We start from the raw sequence: 21666 nt of genomic DNA on the forward strand, positions 1-21666 counted from the left end.
TGACAGAGAACAAACTGAGGATTGATGGAGGGCGGTGGTGGAGGATGTGCTAGATGGATGATGGGTATTAAAGAAGGCACGTGTGATGAGCACCGGGTGTTACATGCAAATGATGAATTATTGAATTCTGCTCTAGAAACCAATATTGCACTGTGTGATAACTAACAAAATTTAAATAATTTTTAAAAATGCAGAGAAAAATAAAAGGACCACATTAATTACCAAAATCAGGAATGAAAAAGGAGACATTATAGTGATCCAGTAGTATGCTATAGCAGGCTTGTACTCATTCACTACAGCTGATTTTTAAATTTTCAATCCAATTTTTAAACAACTATTATTAAATTAAGTTATATATGCTTTTAACTAATTAAGTTAAATTAAAAAGATAATAAATACTTTTTTTAAAAGATCGTTTTTTATCATAGTGCAACCTAGCCTGCTGTGATTAATATTTATGCTTCAAGTTTTTAAATTATTGTATAGAATTCATTAATATCTAAATAGCTTATAATTATAGGATTGTGTTTCTACTTTGTAAAATTTACTCATGGTAGTATTTAAAACTTTTTATTCTATTTTTCCTTATCTCTTTCTATTCCTTATTGTATTAGTATATTATGGTAGGGTTTTGGCATACTGGTTTTTACTTTTACAAAATTACTGCTGTCTTCTTTGTGACCTGGAAACCACTCCCCATGTATGTATTTCCTATAGACATCCTCAGATACTTGAATATATGTGGCGCCCTTTCAGAAGATACAAAGGTAAATAAAGGTTAGTAAAGTGGGTAATAAATAATTTGATCTTTATATGTTAACATTTTCTGCCGTATGTTAAAGGCTAAGAAAAATGCCTTAATGTGCTCCACTATAATTCTGAGTTTTGTTACTTTATTCTGAACATATCCAGAGGTTTTGTTTTTATAGTTTCTTCATAACTCACTTGTTAACTAAGTGTTCATTATTAGAAATGCAACTTCAACATGAATTGTGTCTCTCTACATAAATAAGCCCATTCTTCTACTTTAGGCTTTGTATCCTGAATTTTACTTTATCTGTTAGTAATACCATCTTCGTCATCTTTTTGATTAACAATCCTGGCATATTTTTAATGGTTTTATTTTAATGTTTTATACTGAAAACTGCCATTTTGTTTAAGCTCTCTCACAAATATCACAGAATCTGAGAATCTTTGCACTTTAGAAGAGATATATAACCTAATCATATTACTGTAATCAATGAAGCTGATCTATAGTTTTTTTTTTATTTTCTTATTCATGTCCTCATGGTATTTCCTTTTGACTTTTTTGTTGTTATTATGAGAATACTTGGGGACTGACTTCAAAGTGACATATTTGAGACTGTATATTCAGATATTTTTAAATATTGTAAAACAAGTTTCTCCATTTTTATCCAAAAGACCCACCTCCACAAGACCTGTTATGAGGTAAAAATAAAAGATTTCCAGACTAGGACTTATCAGGATTCAACTGTTTTTGTTTTGTTTTGTTTTTTTCCAAAGTGCTTAATTACTCTTACTAAGAATTTGATGATTATGACTATGAAAATGAGGCAATACCACACTCTGCCAAGATTCAGCAGTGTCTTTCTCTTTCTTTTTCACTTAGTGATAAAGTCTGTGTAAATGATTTTTTGAAATAACTATTTGTTGTAACTATACTCCAAAAATTTCAGATGAACTTTATTGAGGTATAACTTACATATGATTACATTAAGAAGTCACTAATTTTAGTAAATACCACTTACTTTTTATGATGAAAAAACCCAACCTACAGAAAAATTAAAATTCAAAGGCTACCTCTAAATCATTCAGTTAGATTAATCTACTATTAATGTTAGACACATTTCTTTATATATAACTTTATCTGTCTATGGAGGTAGATCTGGGCATACAATGTTCATTTTTCTGGACTTTTTGAGACTAAGTTGCAAACACTTTAGCATGTCATTCCTAAGAATAAGGATTTTCACCTGTTTTCCCACTACACCATTATCATGTGCAAGAAACAACATTAGTTCAATAATACCAAATACATGATTTATATATTAAAATCTAATGTTGAATACATAATATTCCCAGAGAGTGAAGCTAATCTGTAGTCCCACCCATCACTGAATACAGCTTCCATCCAACCCTGCTAACAAAGAAATCTTAACTGGAGTTCCCAGAAATCTTGGTAGCCCACCCTGCAGGCCCAATTAACGACACTTGAACAGAGACCTCAGCAAGTGCCTCTGCATCTAAAGAGCCTGCAGAGTGTGCAGCCAAAACGGGGCATGAAACTAATTTACCACCCTCCCCAAATGTGAATATAGTCTCCATCCTATCTGAGAATAAAACATAATTGGAGCTCCAGGAATCCATGTATCCCATCTTGCCATTCCAATGAGAACAACTCTTGAGCAGAAAGCCCACCTTGTGATCCTACCCATCTGCATAACTAGGATGGTGGCCCATCAAGCCAGGGAATTTAGTGCATAATTCTGTCTGATTTGATTCTCAAACAAGAGGCAGAACACAATTGTGTTCTGTATTAGGACACTACCACACCTGGAAACTAATTCATATCCCAGCTCACTGCTGAATACAGCCTTCATCCCACCCAACCAAAAATCTACCAGAGCAAACAAGATGCTACATAACCCATCCTACATACCTGCTTACAATAGCACTTAAATAGAGAACATAACATGGCTTTTGGCCTTCCATATCTGTAGAGCAAAACAAGTAGCCCAATCTGCCCAGGACACAGTGCTGCCTGACTTGGGTCCACAAACATGAGCTGTAAAAGCCATGAGACTCATTCTGCTGCCACACCAGGACAAGAACCTAATTCATAACCTTGCCTAATACTGAGAATATATCTGTCCTGAAATCTAGGAAGTCTGATTAGAGAATCCAGGAAACTGCAGAGCCTATCCTACAGCTTCACCTGGGCAAGTAACTAAGCCAGTGTTCCTACACAACTGTTCTCAGCCAGCAGCACCTACCCTCAAAGCTCAGTTAGTAGCCTCACCCAAAACTAGACACTGATAGTGAACACCAGCTGCCCAGGGATGCTACCAGCTGATACATCCAGAGCTCAATTTAAGCCAAATGGTGAGTGAATATCTATGCCAAAGCAAACCTGTAATGCCTGAAAAAAAAGACTGTTTACTCAAATGGGCAGATGTTGACATAAAGAACTGAGGATCATAAGGATTTGGGAAAACATGATAGCACCAAAAGAAACTCATAGAGCTCCAATAACTAACCACAATGATATGGAGTTCTATAAATTGTAAGAGAATCTAGAATAGTCACCTTAAAGAAGCTTAGTGAACCACAAGAATATACAATTAAATAAAATTAGGAAAACAAAGCATTAACAAAATGAGGAGTTCTACAAAAAGAAACCATGAAAAAAAAAAAAAAATAGACATCTTCGACCTGAAAAATACAACTGAAGAATTCAATAGAGAATGCCAAGAGCAGACTTGACCGTGAAGGAGAAAAAAACAAAAACAAAACAAAAAAAAAAAAACAATGATCTACAATATAGGGCATATTAAATTATCCAGAGGAGCAAAAAAACAAAGAATGAAAAAAATGAAGAGAGTCTTATAGGAAACCAGAAGAAGATTAAAGAAAATGGGACAGAAAATATATTTAAATTAATAATGGCTGAGACATCTCAAATCTGGGAAAATTGATATCCAGATCTATGAGGCCCAAAAGATGCAAAAATGGTTGAATCCAGATAGAGTTACCTCCAGAAACATTATAATTAAATTGTCTAAAGTCATATCCACAATAGCCAAACTGTGGAAGGAGCCGAGATGCCCTTCAACAGATTAATGGATAAAGATGTGGTTCATATATATGATGGAATATTACTCAACCATCAGAAAAGATGAATACCCAGCATTGGCACTGACATGGATGGAACTGGAGGGGATTATGCTAAGTAAAATAACTCATGCAGAAAAAGACAGTTATCATAAAGTTTCACTCATATATGAAACATAAGGAATAGCACAGAGGACATTAGGGGAAGGAAGGGAAAACTGAAGGGGGGGAATTCAGAGGGGGACACAAACCATGAGAGACTATGGACTCTGGGAAACAATCTGAGGGTTTCAGAGGGGAGGAGGGAAAGGGGATGTGATAACCTGGTGATGGGTATTAAGGAGGGCATATGCTGTAATGAGCAATGGGTGTTATATTGAAATAATGAATCACTGAATACTAAAAAAATAAAATAAAAAAGTCCCAAAGAAATAATTTTGAAAGCAGCAGTATAAAAGCAACAAATCACCTACAAAAGAAGCTCTGTAAGACTATAGCAGATAATTCAATAGAAACTTTGCAGGCCAGCAGAGAATGAAATAATACAATCAAACTATTGAAAGAAAAACACTATCCACCAATAATATGACTGGACAAGCTGTCCTTCAGAAATGAAGGAGCAATAAAGACTTTCCTAAACAAACAAAAACCGAGGGACTTCTTCACAACTAAACCTGACATACAAGAAATGGTTAGAGTTCTTTGAGTGCAATTGAAAGAACACTAATTAGCATCATTAAAACATATAAAGGCAATATAAAACTATCTGATAATGATAAACATATCCTTAAAGTCAGATTCCATAACATGTTAATGGTGAGTGTAATCACTAACAACTTTAGTTTAAAAATTAAAAACAAAATATATGAAATATGAAATATAGCCATAACTAAAATACTCTATCACAGGATATACTTCATTTAAAATGTGTGAAGTGTGGAGGGCCTGGAGGGCTCAGTTGGTTATGTATCTGACACTTGGTTTTGGCTCAGATCATGATCTCATGGGTTGTGGGATTGACCCCGATGTCAGTCTCCACACTCAGCCAGAGTCTGCCCCTCCCTTGCTCAGGCTTACTCACTATCAAGTAAATAAATAAATCTTTTTAAAAAATGTGTAAAGTGTAACATCAACAACCTAAACTTTGAAGGGGAAAATCCACAAGGAAACAAAGGTTTTGAATGACACAAGGGACCAAGTGGACTTAACATATACATTCAGAACATTTTATCCTAAAGCAAGAGAATATACATTCTTTTCCAGCGCACTTGGAACAGTCTCCAGAATAGATCACGTGCTAGGACATAAACTCAGCCCTCAGCAAGTCCAAGAAAAAGATGGAGATCATCCCATGCATAAAATCAGACTACAGTGCTATGAAACTTAAAGTCAACCATAAGAAAATTTTTGGAAAGACAATAAATACATGAAGGTTAAAGAACATCCTACTAAACAATGAATGGATTAACCAGGAAATTAAAGAAGAAATTTTTTAAAAAAACACACACATGGAAACAAATGAAAATGGGAACACAATAGTCCAAAACCCTTGGGATGCAGAAAACATGGTCCAAGCCTACCACAAAAATTGAGAAAAATCTCAAATACACCATCTAATCTTACACTTAAAGGAGCTAGAAAAAGAACAAAAATTAAAGGCTAAAGCCAGCAGAAGAAGGGAACTATTAAAGATTAAAGCAAAAATAAGTGATATAAAAAACAACAACAAAAAAGTAGAACAGATCACTGAAACCAGAAGCTAGTTCTGTGAAAAAATTAATGAAATTGATAAACTCCTATCCATCCTTATCAAAAAGAATAAAGAATGTAAATAAATAAAATCATGAATGAAAGAGGAGAAATCACAACCAATACCACAGAAATACAATTATAAGAGAATATTGTGAAAAATTATATGACAAAAAATTAAGCAATTAGGAAGAAATAGATCAATTCCTAAAAAACATATAAGCTACCAAACCTGAAACAAGAATTAGAAAATTTGAACAGACTGATAACCAGCAAAGAAATCAAATCAGTAACCAAAAATCTCCTAATAAACAAAAATTACAGAGGCAGATGGCTTCACAGGGGAATTCTCCCAATCATATAAACAAGGGTTAATACCTATTTTCCCCAAACTATTCCAAATAATAAATGCAGAAGGAAAACTTCCAACTTCAATCCCTGACAAAGATTACATAGTCAGGGCAAACCAGACAAAGATTACATTGAAAAAGAGAACTGCAGAACAATATCCCTGAACAATACAGATGCAAAAATTCTCAGCAAAATACTAGCAAATTGAATCCAACAGTACATTAAAAAAAAAAAAATCATTCACCACAGTCAATTGGGATTTATTCCTGGGTTGCAGGAGTGGTTCAATATTCACAAATCAATGTGATACTCCACATCAGTAACAGAAAGGATAAGAACCATATGATCCTCTAAATAGATGCAGAAAAAACTTTTGACGAGTACAACATCCGTTCTTGATGGAAACCACTAACAACATAGGGATATAAAGAACATACTTCAAGATCATAAAGAACATACTTCAAGATCATAAAGGCCATACGCAAAAAACCACAGCTAATATCATCTTCAATGGTGAAAAACTGAGAACTCTTCCTCTGCAGTCAGGAATAAGATAGGGATGTCCACTTTCACCGCTGTTATTTATTTATTTATTTATTTATTTATTTATTTATTTGTTTTAAAGATTTTATTTATTTATTTGACAGAGATTACAAGTAGGCAGAGAGGCAGAGAGAGAGGAGGAAGCAGGCTCCCCGCTAAGCAGAGAGTCCGATGTGGGGCTCAATCCCAGGACACTGGGATCATGACCCAAGCCAAAGGCAGAGGCTTTAACTGACCAAGCCAGCCAGGCACCCCACACCGCTGTTATTTAAATAATACTGGAAGTCCTAGCCTCTGCAACCAGACAACAAAAGAAATAAAAGGCATCCAAATCAGCAAGGAAGAAGTAAAACTTTCACTGTTTGCAGGTGACAAGATACTCTATGTAGAAAACCCAATAGACTCCACCAAGAAATTACTAGAACTGATATGCAAATTCAGTTTAAGTCCTAGGATACAAAATCAATGTACAGAAATCTGTTGCATCTCTATAAATCAATAATGAAGCGGCAGAAAGAGAAATCAAGGAATCAATCCCATTTACAATTGCAACAAAAACTGTAAGATACTTAGGAATAAACCTAACCAAAGAAGGAAAATATCTATACTCTGAAAATGATTAAAAACTTATGAAAGAAATTGAAGATGTCATAAAGAAGTGGAAAAACATTCCATGCTCATAGGCTAGAAGAATAAATATTGTTAAAATGTCTATAGTACCCAAAGCAATCTATATATTTAATGCTATCCCTATCAAAATACCACCAGCATTTTTCACAGTGCTGGAACAAATAATCCCAAAATTTGTATGGAACCACAGAAGACTCTAAATACCCAAAGCAATCTTGAAAAATAAAATCAAAGCTGGAAGCACCATAATTCCAGACTTTAAGTTATATTACAAAGCTGTGGTCATCAAGACAACATGATACTGGCACAAAAATAGACACAGAGATCAATAGAACAAAATACAAAACCCAGAAATGGACCTATAACTATATGACCAACTAATCTTCAACAAAGAAGGAAAGATTATCTAATGGGAAAAAGACAACTTCAACAGTGGTGCTGGGAAGAGGACAGCAACACTCAAAAGAATGAAACTGTACCACTTCCTTACACCATACCAAAAAAAAAAAAATTCAAAATGAAAATCTAAATGTGAGACAGAAAACCATCAAAATCCTAGAAGAAAACACAGGCAGCAACCTCTCTGACATCAGCTGCAGCAACTTCTTACTATATACGTCTCCAGAAGTGAGGAAAATAAAATCAAAAATGGACTATTCATACTTTATCAAAATAAAAAGCTTCTGCACAATGAAGGAAATAATCAAAAAAACTAAAAGGCAACTTCCAGAATAGAATATATTTGCAAATGACATATCTGATAAAGCATAAGTATCCAAAATCTATAAAGAACTTACCAAATTCAACACCCCAAAAATGAATAACCCAGTTTAAAAAAAGGGAAGACATTAATAGACATTGTTCCAAAGAGGATATTCAGATGGCTAGCAGACTCATGAAAAGATGTTCAACATCTCTTATCAACAGGGAAATGCAAATCAAAACCACAATGAGATGCCACCTCACACCAATCAGAATAGGTAAAATAAACAACTCAGGAAACAACAGATGTCAAGATGCAGAGAAAGATGCCCTCTCACACTGTTGGTGGGAATGCAAACTGGTGCAGCTACTCTGGAAAACAATATGGAGGTTCCTTAAAAAGTTAAAATAGAAATACCCTACACTCCAGCTATTGCACTACTAGGTATTTATACAATTATATACAAAAATACTGATTTGAAGGGATACTGCATCCTGATGTTTATAGCAGCTTTATTGACAATAGCCAAATTATAGAAAAAGCCCAAATGTCCATCAACTAATACGTGGATAAAGAAGACTATTGAACTATTACTCAGCCATCAAAAAGAATGAAATCTTGCCATTTGCAATGATGTGGATGGAGCTAGAGAGTACTTTGGTAAATGAAATAGAGTAAGACAAATACCGTATGGTTTCACTCATATGTGCAATTTAACAAGAAAAACAAATGAACATGGTGGGGGAAATAGAGGCAAACGATAAAACAAACTCTTAAATATAGACAACAAACTGAGGGATGCTGGAGGGGAGGTGGGAGATATGGGTTAAACTGGTAATGGGTATTAAGGAGGGCACCGGTTGTGATGAGCATTGAGTGTTGTATGTAAGTGATGAGTCACTAAATTCTCTACCTGAAACTAACATTACACTATATGTTAATTAATTGGAATTTAAATTAAAACCTGAAAAAAAAAACTACCTAAGAATAAATTTAATGAAGGAAAAGAAAAACATGCATACTCTGAAAACTATAATAGACTGATGAAAAAAATTGAAGACAAAGGAAATAAATGGAAACTTAACCATGCTCTTGGGTTGGAAGAATTAATATTGTTAAAATGTCCATACTACCTAAAGCAATCTACAAATTCAATGCAATCCCTATCAAAATACCAATAGTATCTTTTACAAAAATAGAACAAATTATCTTAATATTTGTACAGAGCCATGAAAGACTCCAAATAGGCAAAGCCATCTTGAGAAAAAAGGATAAAGCTGGAAGTATCACAATCCCAGATTTCAAGCTGTACCACAAAGCTACAGTAATCAAAACACTGTGGTTGTGGTAAACACACACACACACACACACACACACACACACAAGACACATAAGGCAAGAAAAAAAAAAAAAACAAAAAGAACAGAAAACCCAAAACCTACAATTATATGGTCAATTAATCTGGAACAAAAAATATGCAATGAAGGAAAAAAGTCTCTCCAATCAATAATGTTGGGAAAACTGGACAGCTATGTGCAAAAGAATTAAACTAGACCACCTTCTTATACCACACACATAAATGAAAATAAATGGAAATAAACTCAAAAATATTAAAAACTTAAATGTAAGGTGTACAATTACGATACTCCTAGAAAAAGAAACATAGGGAACATAGGGGGCACCTGGGTGGCTCAGTGGGTTAAAGCCTCTGCCTTTGGCTCAGGTCATGATCCCAGGGTCCTGGGATCGAGCCCCATATTGGGCTCTCTGCTCAGCAGGGACTCTGCTTCCCCCTCTTTCTCTCTCTGCCTGCCTCTCTGCCCACTTGTGACCTCTGTCTGTCAAATAAATAAATAAAATCTTAAAAAAAAAAATAAAACAAAAAAGAAAGCAACATAGGGAGTAATCTCCAGGATATCAACCTTAGCAATCTTTTTCTCAATCTGTCTCCCCAGGCAAGTGAAACAAAAGCAAAAATAAATTTTTGGACCACATCAAAATAAGGTTTTGCATAACAAAGGAAACAACCTAAAAGGCAAACTATCAAATGGAAAAGATATTTCCAATGATGTATCCAATGTCGTGGCTGGTGCGAGAAACTGACCAGGAATGTGAGGGTAAGAGGATGGTGAAAAGAAATTAAGAGACAAAGAGATGGGGGAAGGAGGAGCACCAAGGAGAATGTCCCATAGTGCCAAAGTTTATTTTGCAGAGTTCTGATTTATACCACACAGTAAGGGAATCACCTCCTGTATATCTGGTGCTAGTTTCTATTTTGGCCTGAGAGTAGCTGGCCATGCAGAGATATCAGACAGCCTTGACCTTCGTGGTTTGGACACTTAGGCCATAACTCAATATTCACAAAACATAGGAGCCTTATTAACTTAGTCTTGAGACCACAGCTGCAATGGCAACAAGCCAAACCTTACAATGTTCTCATAACAATCACCAGGGGAAAACGGTGGCACTCTAGCTTGCCACCCATGGAAGTCCTCGGTTGAAGAGGTTCCCAAGAACTGTTGCTCTATTGGGTTAACCCCTTCTAGGCATGAGGCTCCCAACAATCCAATAAGGGGTAAATATGCAAAATGTATAAAGAAATCATGTTCCTCAACACCAAAAAAACAGATAATCTGATTTAAAAATGGATAGAGGACCTGAATAGACTTTTCTCCACAGAAGACATACTGATGGCCAAGAAATAAATGAGCAGATTCTCAACATCAGTAATCATCAGGGAAATGCAAATCAAAACCACCATGACACATCACCTCACACCTGTCAGAATGGCTAATATCAAAAAGATAAGAAATAGCAAGTGTTAGCTTGCTATGGGATGTGGAGGGAGCCCTCATGCTCTGTTGGTAGGAATGTAAGCAACAGGTTACATTGAGGTTGTATCCTTAAAAACTTATCAACAGCAATACCATATAATAGTTCCACTGCTGGATATTTACCCAGAGGAAATGAAAACACTAATTTGAAAACATAAATCCACTCATGTTCACTGAAGCATTATTTAAAATAGATAAGCTGTGAAAGTAACCCAAGTGTCCACTGAAGGATAAATGGATAAGAAGATGTGATATATAAACAATGGAATATTAGTCATAAAAATCAATGAAATCTTGCCATTCGTGACAACATGGGCAGATCTACAGGGTATTATTCCAAGTGAAATAAGTCAGACATAAAAAGACAAATCTACAAGATTTCATTCATATGAGGAATCAAAAAAAAAAAAAATAGAAACAGACTCATAAATACAGAGAACAAAACTGGTAGTTGCCAAAAAGGAGGAGGGTCAAGAACATGGGAAAAATATGTGAAGGGCATTAAGAGGTATAATATTCATTATAAAATAAATAATCCATGGGGATGAAAAGCACAGCCTAGAGAATTTAGCCAATAATACCGTAGTAGCTTTGTATGGTAACAGATGGTCACTATACTTACCATGGTGAGCACTGTATAACATACAGAATTGTCCAATCTCTCTGTTGTACACCTGAAATTAATATAGCATTGTATGTCAACTATACTTCAATTAAAAAAATACAACCCAGGGGGCAGAGTCAAGATGGCGGAGAAGTAGCAGGCTGAGACTACTTCAGCTAGCCAGAGATCAGCTAGATAGCTTATCTAAAGATTGCAAACACCTGAAAATCCATCAGCAGATCGAAGAGAAGAAGAACAGCAATTCTGGAAACAGAAAAACAACCACTTTCTGAAAGGTAGGACCGGCGGAGAAGTGAATCCAAAGCAACGGGAAGATAGACCCCGGGGGGAGGGGCCGGCTCCCAGCAAGCAGCAGAGCAACGGCGCACAAAATCAGGACTTTTAAAAGTCTGTTCTGCTGAGGGACATCGCTCCAGAGGCTAAACCGGGGTGAAGCCCACGTGGGGTAAGCGTGGCCTCAGGTCCCGCAGGGTCACAGAAGGATCGGGGGTGTCTGAGTGTCGCAGAGCTTGCGGGTATTGGAACGGGAAAGCCGGCTACAGAGACAGAGTCGACAGTAAGCTCACAGCTCGGTGTTACCTTGAACCAGTCACAGGCTCGGTGAGCTCAGAGCGCGACCGGAGGTCAGGCAGACGGGAGTAACTGGGCGCTGTTCTCTGAGGGCGCACTGAGGAGTGGGGCCCTGGGCTCTCGGCTCCTCCGGGCGGGAGACCAGGAGGCCGCCATTTGTATTCCCGTCCTCCAGAACTCTACGGAAAGCACTCAGGGAACAAAAGCTCCTGAAAGCAAACCCGAGCGGATTACTCACCCCGGCCCCTGTTAAGGGCGGTGCAATTCCAGCTGGGGCAAAGACACTTGAAAATCACTACAACAGGCCCCTCCCCCAGAAGATCAACAAGAAATCCAGCCGAGACCAAGTTCACCTACCAAGGAGTGTGGTTTTAATACCAAGGAGAGCAGCAGAATTCCAGAGAAGGAGAAAGCCAAGCACGGAACTCATGGCTTTTTCCCTGTGATTTTTTTTTAGTCTTGCAGTTAATTTGATTTTTTTCTTTTTTCATTTTTTTTTTTTCTCGCCTTCTGGTAATTTTTTTTTTAACTTTTACCTTTTTCTTTTTTAACGCTTTTTAACTACTTTCTCCAATATATATATTTTTTCTTTTTTATATTTTTCTTATTTGTTTTCTTTTTTTTAATTCTTTTCTTTTTTTTCCTTTTTTCTTTTTTTTTCTTTCTTCCTTTTTGAACCTCTTTTTATCCCCTTTCTACCCCCTCACGATTTGGGATCTCTTCTAATTTGGTTAAAGCATATTTTCCTAGGGTTGTTGCCACCCTTTTAGTATTTTACTTGCTCCTTCATATACTCTTATCTGGACAAAATGACAAGACGGAAAAATTCAACAGAAAAAAAAAGAACAAGAGGCAGTACCGAAGGCTAGGGACCTAATCAATACAGACATTGGTAATATGTCAGATCTAGAGTTCAGAATGACAATTCTCAAGGTTCTAGCCGGGCTCGAAAAAGGCATGGAAGATATTAGAGAAACCCTCTCGAGAGATATAAAAGCCCCTTCTGGAGAAATAAAAGAACTAAAATCTAACCAAGTTGAAATCAAAAAAGCTATTAATGAGGTGCAATCAAAAATGGAGGCTCTCACTGCTAGGATAAATGAGGCAGAAGAAAGAATTAGTGATATAGAAGACCAAATGACAGAGAATAAAGAAGCTGAGCAAAAGAAGGACAAACAGCTACTGGACCACGAGGGGAGAATTCGAGAGATAAGTAACACCATAAGACGAAAAAACATTAGAATAATTGGGATTCCAGAAGAAGAAGAAAGAGAGAGGGGAGCAGAAGGTATACTGGAGAGAATTATTGGGGAGAATTTCCCCAATATGGCAAAGGGAACGAGCATCAAAATTCAGGAGGTTCAGAGAAGGCCCCTCAAAATCAATAAGAAAAGGCCCACACCCCGTCACCTAATAGTAAAATTTACAAGTCTCAGTGACAAAGAGAAAATCTGAAAGCAGCCCGGGAAAAGAAGTCTGTAACATACAATGGTAAAAATATTAGATTGGCAGCTGACTTATCCACAGAGACCTGGCAGGCCAGAAAGAGCTGGCATGATATTTTCAGAGCACTAAATGAGAAAAACATGCAGCCAAGAATACTATATCCAGCTACGCTATCATTGAAAATAGAAGGAGAGATTAAAAGCTTCCAGGACAAACAAAAACTGAAAGAATTTGCAAACACCAAACCAGCTCTACAGGAAATATTAAAAGGGGTCCTCTAAGCAAAGAGAGAGCCTACAAGTGGTAGATCAGAAAGGAACAGAGACCATATACAGTAACAGTCACCTTAAGGGCAATACAATGGCACTAAATTAATATCTCGCAATAGTTACCCTGAATGTGAATGGGCTAAATGCCCCTGTCAAAAGACACAGGGTATCAGAATGGATAAAAAGACAAAACCCATCTATATGTTGCTCCAAGAAACTCATTTTAAGCCCGAAGACACCTCCAGATTTAAAGTGAGGGGGTGGAAAAGAATTTACCATGCTAATGGACATCAGAAGAAAGCAGGAGTGGCAATCCTTATATCAGATCAATTAGATTTCAAGCAAAGACTATAATAAGAGATGAGGAAGGACACTATATCATACTCAAAGGGTCTGTCCAACAAGAAGATCTAACAATTTTAAATATCTATGCCCCCAACGTGGGAGCAGCCAACTATATAAACCAATTAATAACAAAGTCAAAGAAACACATCAACAATAATACAATAATAGTAGGGGACATTAACACTCCCCTCACTGAAATAGACAGATCATCCAAGCAAAAGATCAGCAAGGAAATAAAGGCCTTAAATGACACACTGGACCAGATGGACATGACAGATATATTCAGAACATTTCATCCGAAACCAACAGAATACACATTCTTCTCTAGTGCACATGGAACATTCTCCAGAATAGATCACATCCTTGGTCCCAAATCAGGACTCAACCGGTATCAAAAGATTGGGATCATTCCCTGCATATTTTTAGACCACAATGCTCTAAAGCTAGAACTCAACCACAAAGGGAAGTTTGAAAAGAACCCAAATACATGGAGACTAAACAGCATCCTTAAAGAATGAATGGGTCAACTGGGAAATTAAAGAATAATTGAAAAAAAACATGGAAACAAATGATAATGAAATTACAACGGTTCAAAATCTGTGGGACACAACAAAGGCAGTCCCGAGAGGAAAATATATAGCGGTACAAGCCTTTTTCAAGAAACAAGAAAGGTCTCCGCTACACAACCTAACCGTACACCTAAAGGAGCTGGAGAAAGAACAAGAAAGAAACCCTAAGCCAAGGAGGAGAAGAGAAATCATAAAGATCAGAGCAGAAATCAATGAAATAGAAACCAAAAAGACAACAGAGCAAATCAACGAAACTAGGAGCTGGTTCTTTGAAAGAATTAATAAAATTGATAAACTCCTGGCCCGACTTATCAAAAAGAAAAGAGAAAGGACCCAAATAAATAAAATCATGAATGAAAGAGGAGAGATCACAACTAACACCAAAGAAATACAAACTATTATAAGAACATACTATGAGCAACTCTACGCCAACAAATTTGACAATCTGGAAGAAATGGATGCATTCCTAGAAACATATAAACTACCACAACTGAACCAGGAAGAAATAGAAAGCCTGAACAGACCCATAACCAGTAAGGAGATTGAAGCAGTCATTAAAAATCTGCAAACAAACAAAAGCCCAGGGCCAGACGGCTTCCCGGGGGAATTCTACCAAACGTTTAAAGAAGAACTAAATCCTATTCTCCTGTAACAGTTCCAAAAAATAGAAATGGAAGGAAAACTTCCAAACTCATTTTATGAGGCCAGCATCACCTTGATCCCAAAACCAGACAAGGATCCCATCAAAAAAGAGAGCTATAGACCAATATCCTTGATGAACACAGATGCGAAAATACTCAACAAAATACTAGCCAATAGGATTCAACAGTACATTAAAAGGATTATTCACCACGACCAAGTGGGATTTATTCCAGGGCTGCAAGGTTGGTTCAACATCTGCAAATCAGTCAATGTGATACAACACATCAATAAAAGAAAGAACAAGAACCATATGATACTCTCAATAGATGCTGAAAAAGCATTTGACAAAGTACAGCATCCCTTCCTGATCAAAACTCTTCAAAGTGTAGGGATAGAGGGCACATACCTCAATATCATCAAAGCCATCTATGAAAAACCCACCGCAAATATCATTCTCAATGGAGAAAAACTGAAAGCTTTTCTGCTAAGCTCAGGAACACGGCAGGGATGTCCAATATCACCACTGCTATTCAACATAGTACTAGAGGTCCTAGCCTCAGCAATCAGACAACAAAAGGATATTAAAGGCATGCATATCGGCAGAGAAGAAGTCAAATTATCACTCTTCGCAGATGATATGATACTATATGTGGAAAACCCAAAAGACTCCACTCCAAAACTGCTAGAACTTATACAGGAATTCAGTAAAGTGTCGGGATATAAAATCAATGCACAGAAATCAGTTGCATTTCTCTACACCAACAGCAAGACAGAAGAAAGAGAAATTAAGGAGTCAATCCCATTTACAATTGCACCCCAAACCATAAGATACCTAGGAATAAACCTAACCAAAGATACACAGAATCTATACTCAGAAAACTATAAAGTACTCATGTAAGAAATTGAGGAAGACACAAAAAAAAGGAAAAATGTTCCATGCTCCTGGATTGGAAGAATAAATATTGTGAAAATGTCTATGCTACCTAAAGCAATCTACACATTTAATGCAATTCCTATCAAAGTACCATCCATCTTTTTCAAAGAAATGGAACAAATAATTCTAAAATTTATATGGAACCAGAAAAGACCTTGAATAGCCAAAGGGATATTGAAAAAGAAAGCCAACATTGGTGGCATCACAATTCCGGACTTCAAGCTCTATTACAAAGCTGTCATCATCAAGACAGCATGGTACTGGCACAAAAACAGACACATAGATCAATGGAACAGAATAGAGAGCCCAGAAATAGACCCTCAACTCTATGGTCAACTAATCTTCGACAAAGCAGGAAAGACTGTCCAATGGAAAAAAGACAGCCTCTTCAATAAATGGTGCTGGGAAAACTGGACAGCCACGTGCAGAAAAATGAAATTGGACCATTTCCTTACACCACACACGAAAATAGACTCAAAATGGATGAAGGACCTCAATGTGCGAAAGGAATCCATCAAAGTCCTTGAGGAGAGCACAGGCAGCAACCTCTTTGACCTCTGCCGCAGCAACATCTTCCTAGAAATAATGCCAAAGGCAAGGGAAGCAAGGGCAAAAATGAACTATTGGGATTTCATCAAGATCAAAAGCTTTTGCACAGCAAAGGAAACAGTTAACAAAACCAAAAGACAACTGACAGAATGGGAGAAGATATTTGCAAATGACATATCAGATAAAGGACTAGTGTCCAGAATCTATAAAGAACTTAGCAAACTCAACACCCAAAGAACAAAAAATCCAATCAAGAAATGGGCAGAGGACATGAACAGACATTTCTGCAAAGATGACATCCAGATAGCCAACAGACACATGAAAAAGTGCTCCATATCACTCGGCATCAGGGAAATACAAATCAAAACCACAATGAGATATCACCTCACACCAGTCAGAATGGCTAAAATCAACAAGTCAGGAAATGACAGATGCTGGCGAGGATGCGGAGAAAGGGGAACCCTCCTACACTGTTGGTAGGAATGCAAGCTGCTGCAGCCACTCTGGAAAACAGCATGGAGGTTCCTCAAAATGTTGAAAATAGAACTGCCCTATGACCTAGCAATTGCACTACTGGGTATTTACCCTAAAGATACAAACGTAGTGATCCAAAGGGGTACGTGCACCCGAATGTTTATAGCAGCAATGTCCACAATAGCCAAACTGGAAAGAACCTAGATGTCCATCAACAGATGAATGGATCAAGAAGAAGTGGTATATATACACAATGCAATACTATGCAGCCATCAAAAGAAATGAAATCTTGCCATTTGCGACAACATGGATGGAACTAGAGCGTAGCATGCTTAGCGAAGTAAGTCAAGCAGAGAAAGACAACTATCATATGATCTCCCTGATATGAGGAAGTGGTGATGCAACATGGGGGCTTAAGTGGGTAGGAGAAGAATCAATGAAACAAGATGGGATTGGGAGGGAGACAAACCATAAGTGACTCTTAATCTCACAAAACAAACTGAGGGTTGCTGGGGGGAGGGGGTTTGGGAGAAGGGGGTGGGACCATGGACATTGGGGAGGGTATGTGCTTTGGTGAGTGCTGTGAAGTGTGTAAACCTGGTGATTCACAGACCTGTACCCCTGGGGATAAAAATATATGTTTATAAAAAATAAATAAATAAATAAAAATTAAAGTTAAAAATAAGAAAAAAACTAAATCACAAAGAAATTTTTTAAATGTGACCAGACAAATAAAGAGGAAGGATATCAGATCAGTAATCAAAAACATCTCAATACAGAAAAGCTCAGGACCATATGAAATCACTAGAGAATTCAACCAAACATTTAAAGAAAAATTAACACTAATCTCCCTCAAGCTCTTACTAAGAATTGTATAGGAGAAACATTTCCAAACTCATTCTATGATGTCAGCATTATCCTGATACCAAAACCAGATAAAGAAACTACAAGAAAAATAGAAGTCAATTATCATTGGTGATTACTAATGCAAAAATCATTTATAAAATAAGAGCAAAATGAATTCAAAAGTTCATTAAGGGAATCATACATTATGACCAAGTGGGATTTATACATGGAACATAAGAATGGTTTAACATATTAAAAAATCAATCAATGTAGTTCCATGCATTAATAAATGAATGACAACAAAACCCCACATGATCATTTCAATTGATGCCAAAAAAAAGTGAAAAAATTCAGCACTATTATATCATAAAAACACCCAACAAACTAATAGAAGTACCTCAACATAATAAAAGCCATATATGATCACAGACAATATCACACTCAACAATGAAAGACTGTCTTCTTTTTTACTAAGCACAAGAAAAAAGATAACCATGTCCACCTTCACCACACAATTCAGCATTGTATTATAGGTCCTAACTACAGGATTTAGAGAACAAAAAGAAAAAAGGTATTAAAATGAGAAATAAGTAAAATTATGTCTAACCAATGATTTCATAAGCAGAAAACCCTACAGATTCCACAAAAAAAAAAAAAAAACTGTTTGAGCTAGGAAACAATTTCAGTAGTTATAATATAAAATCAACACACAAAAATCAGTTGTTTCTGGACCCGAACATTTCTGTACACAAACATGATCAATCACAAAAGGGAATTAAGAAAATGCTCCCTTTTACTATAGTATCAAAAAGGATAAAATACTTAAGAATGGACTTAACCAATGAGGTAAAAGTCTTGCCCACTGAAAGCTGAAGGCACTGGCAAAAGAAATCAAAGAATACACAGACAAATGGAAAGATATCTCATGCTCATTAACTGGAAGACTTTGTAGTGTTAAAATAATGTTAAAATGCCCAAACTACCAGATGAAGCTATCTAAAGATTCACTGCAATCTTTATTAGAATCCCAATGGCATATTTTTCAGAAATAGAAAAAAATAGCCTAAAAGAAAAATGTTACAGTGTCTCATTTCCCAATTTTGAAACAGACTACAAAGCAACAGTAATGAAAACTATATGGCATTAGCATAAAGACAGATATATGGAACAATGGAATAGAATAGAGCATTCAGAAATAAAGCCCTGAGTATATATGGCCAAATGTTTTTCAACACTGGTGCCAGCATACACAGTGGAAAATAATCAGTGTCTTCAACAAATGGCGCTGGAAAATCTATATCTACCTACATGTCAAAGAATAAAGTTGGACTTTTACTTTAAATCATATACAAAAGTTAACTCAAAATTGGCATAAATGTAAGACCTAAAATTATGAAACTCCTGGAAAAAAGCATAGGAAGAAACCTTCAGTACATTGGATTCGGCAATCACTTGTTGGATATGATACCAAAAACAGAGGGAACAAAAGTACAAATAAACAAATGGGATTACATTAAACTTAACTTTTGTGCATCAAAGAAAGCAATCAACAGAGTGAAAAGGCAGCTTACAGAATGGGAGAAAGCATTTACAAACCACATATCTGATAAGATGTCAATATGTAGAATATACAAAAGAAATCCTATAGCTTAACAACAACAAAAAACTTTAAAATTCTTTATTAATGGAAATATTAATATTAATAACGGAAAACAGTACAACAGCTCCTCAAAAAATTAAGCATAGAATTAACATATGTTCTAACAATCCAGCTTCTGGGTATACATTCAAAAAAATCAAAGCAAGATCGCAAAGAGATATTTACACATTCATGTTCCTTGTAGCATTATTCGCAATAGCCTGAAGGTAGAAGAAACCCAAAGGCCCATTAATAGAAGACTGGGTAAAGAAAATGCAATGGCTATATGCACATGCAGTGAGATAGTCACAGCCTTAAGAAGGAAGATAATCCAGTCGTGTGCTACAATATGGATGAAACCTGAGGACATTATGCGAAGCAAAATAAGCCCGTCACAAAAGTTCAAATTCTGTATAATTCCACTCATATGTATTATCTAAAGTAGTCAGAATCATAGAAACAGAAAGTCGAAAGGTATTTGCCAAGGGTGGGGCAGGGGTTGCAGGGGGGAGGGGAAATTAGTGTTCAATGGGCATAGAATGTTGGTTTTCAGGATGAAAAGATTCTAGAGATCTGTTGAACAAAAATGTGAATATACTTAACACTACTGAACTATACATTTAAAAATGGTTAGTATGGAAAATTTAATACTAAATGCTTTTTACTACAATAAAAAAAAAGAATGAGGGGAAATTGGGATTCAATGCTAGATCTCTCTGACTTCAAATTATGTACAAATAAATATTTATTAAATATTTAGCAGTTATTAACTGCTAAGTTTAGGTTACTATGAAACAAAAATTTAATGTATAATGTTTTCCTTTCCCTTCATTGACTTATTTTTGTTGATTATGCTTAAAATTCTGTTTTCCTATTTCTAATTGCTTTGTAAATTTACAGGAATATGATTTTAGAATATGTATTGACATTGTCCTAAGTCAGTGTAACCAGGTGTAAAAAAAAAAAAAAAAAACCTTTCCACTCTTTAATGAGTCAATGGACTTCAATTTTTGTAACCTCTGATAATATTTAGCTCAGCTTCCCTGCCTCATACCCACCTCTTCTGGAGTCAACAGACACCCTATGGAATGAAATATTTTTATAACATATCTTAAAATTTTAATATCTAAAAGTTTCCTATATCTAAATATTTATTTATTTATTTATTTATTTATTTTGCTAACCCTTGTTTATGGTAGCTAATTTTCTTTTGAATTTGAGCTCATATATGGCTGGAAATAATCTGTGGGAATACCTGTGGGAATACCTGCTTGAAGTGCATTCCTATAGAGAGAAACATTCTTTGCCTCCAACAGGTGCCCCTGGCTCTTACCAAGCAGGAATAAATGTAGCCTCATAGTTCAGAATCTCCTAACTACCCATGTTGTACAAATTAAAAACCTAAACCCATACAAGATCATAAATATAATCATGAATCCTCAATATAAAAATTTTATTCATTTTTCTGTTATTTCATTTATCTAGAACTGAGAACAAAACAAATGACTTGTTTTATCCCTTCACTTAAAAGTAGCATATTTGTTTTGTAGACTATTCTTTCAATGAGGCTGAAGCAGTTAAACATTATTATATGTGGGGCCTGAGGGTTTCACTGAGGATGTAGTTCTTTTGACAAAAAGAAAAATAGACTGACAAGCTTTAAAAATATAAAAAATGTTTTTTTTTTTAAAATATATATATATATAAAATGTTTTACTTTACAAAAACATGTAGAAACTCATATTTAAAATAAATGAATTCAACACTTGGCTTATGAACAATTAAGAAGTTATTAACTGCAAAACAAAATAAATATTTATCAAAAACGTTTTAAAATTTTTATTACATCATTGAAATCAAGTTAAATACAAAGGTTAAATCACTTTAAAATAGCAATACATAAAAAAGGACCTACCAGAATTTTATCCACAACAATATATATTTCAAGATATTGAGGATATAACTTGAGAAATTCAGTTCTCTGGAAAACACACAACATGAGTCCTGAGGAATTTCCAAAAATTTACCTTCTACTGAAATTATATTCAGAAACTGAGAGACATGATGCTACTGACTACATAATAAAGCGGCATCCA

General features: G+C 35.8%; 1 protein-coding gene across 6 annotated transcripts in view; it reads right to left on the minus strand.

Moving 5' to 3' along the window:
* The window catches only part of LOC309855249 (disintegrin and metalloproteinase domain-containing protein 5-like), a 154500-nt gene that overhangs the window by 101380 nt on the left and 31454 nt on the right, over nucleotides 1-21666 (minus strand). For all 6 annotated transcript variants that reach the window (XM_082715364.1, XM_082715361.1, XM_082715360.1 and 3 more), the window contains one exon: nucleotides 21486-21551. In XM_082715364.1, the coding sequence (XP_082571490.1) occupies nucleotides 21486-21551 (66 nt within the window). The remainder of the gene's footprint in view (nucleotides 1-21485; nucleotides 21552-21666) is intronic.

This window comes from Mustela nivalis (assembly GCF_964662115.1).
Source record: "Mustela nivalis genome assembly, chromosome: 20".
In the NCBI taxonomy this organism is placed as follows: domain Eukaryota; kingdom Metazoa; phylum Chordata; class Mammalia; order Carnivora; family Mustelidae; genus Mustela; species Mustela nivalis.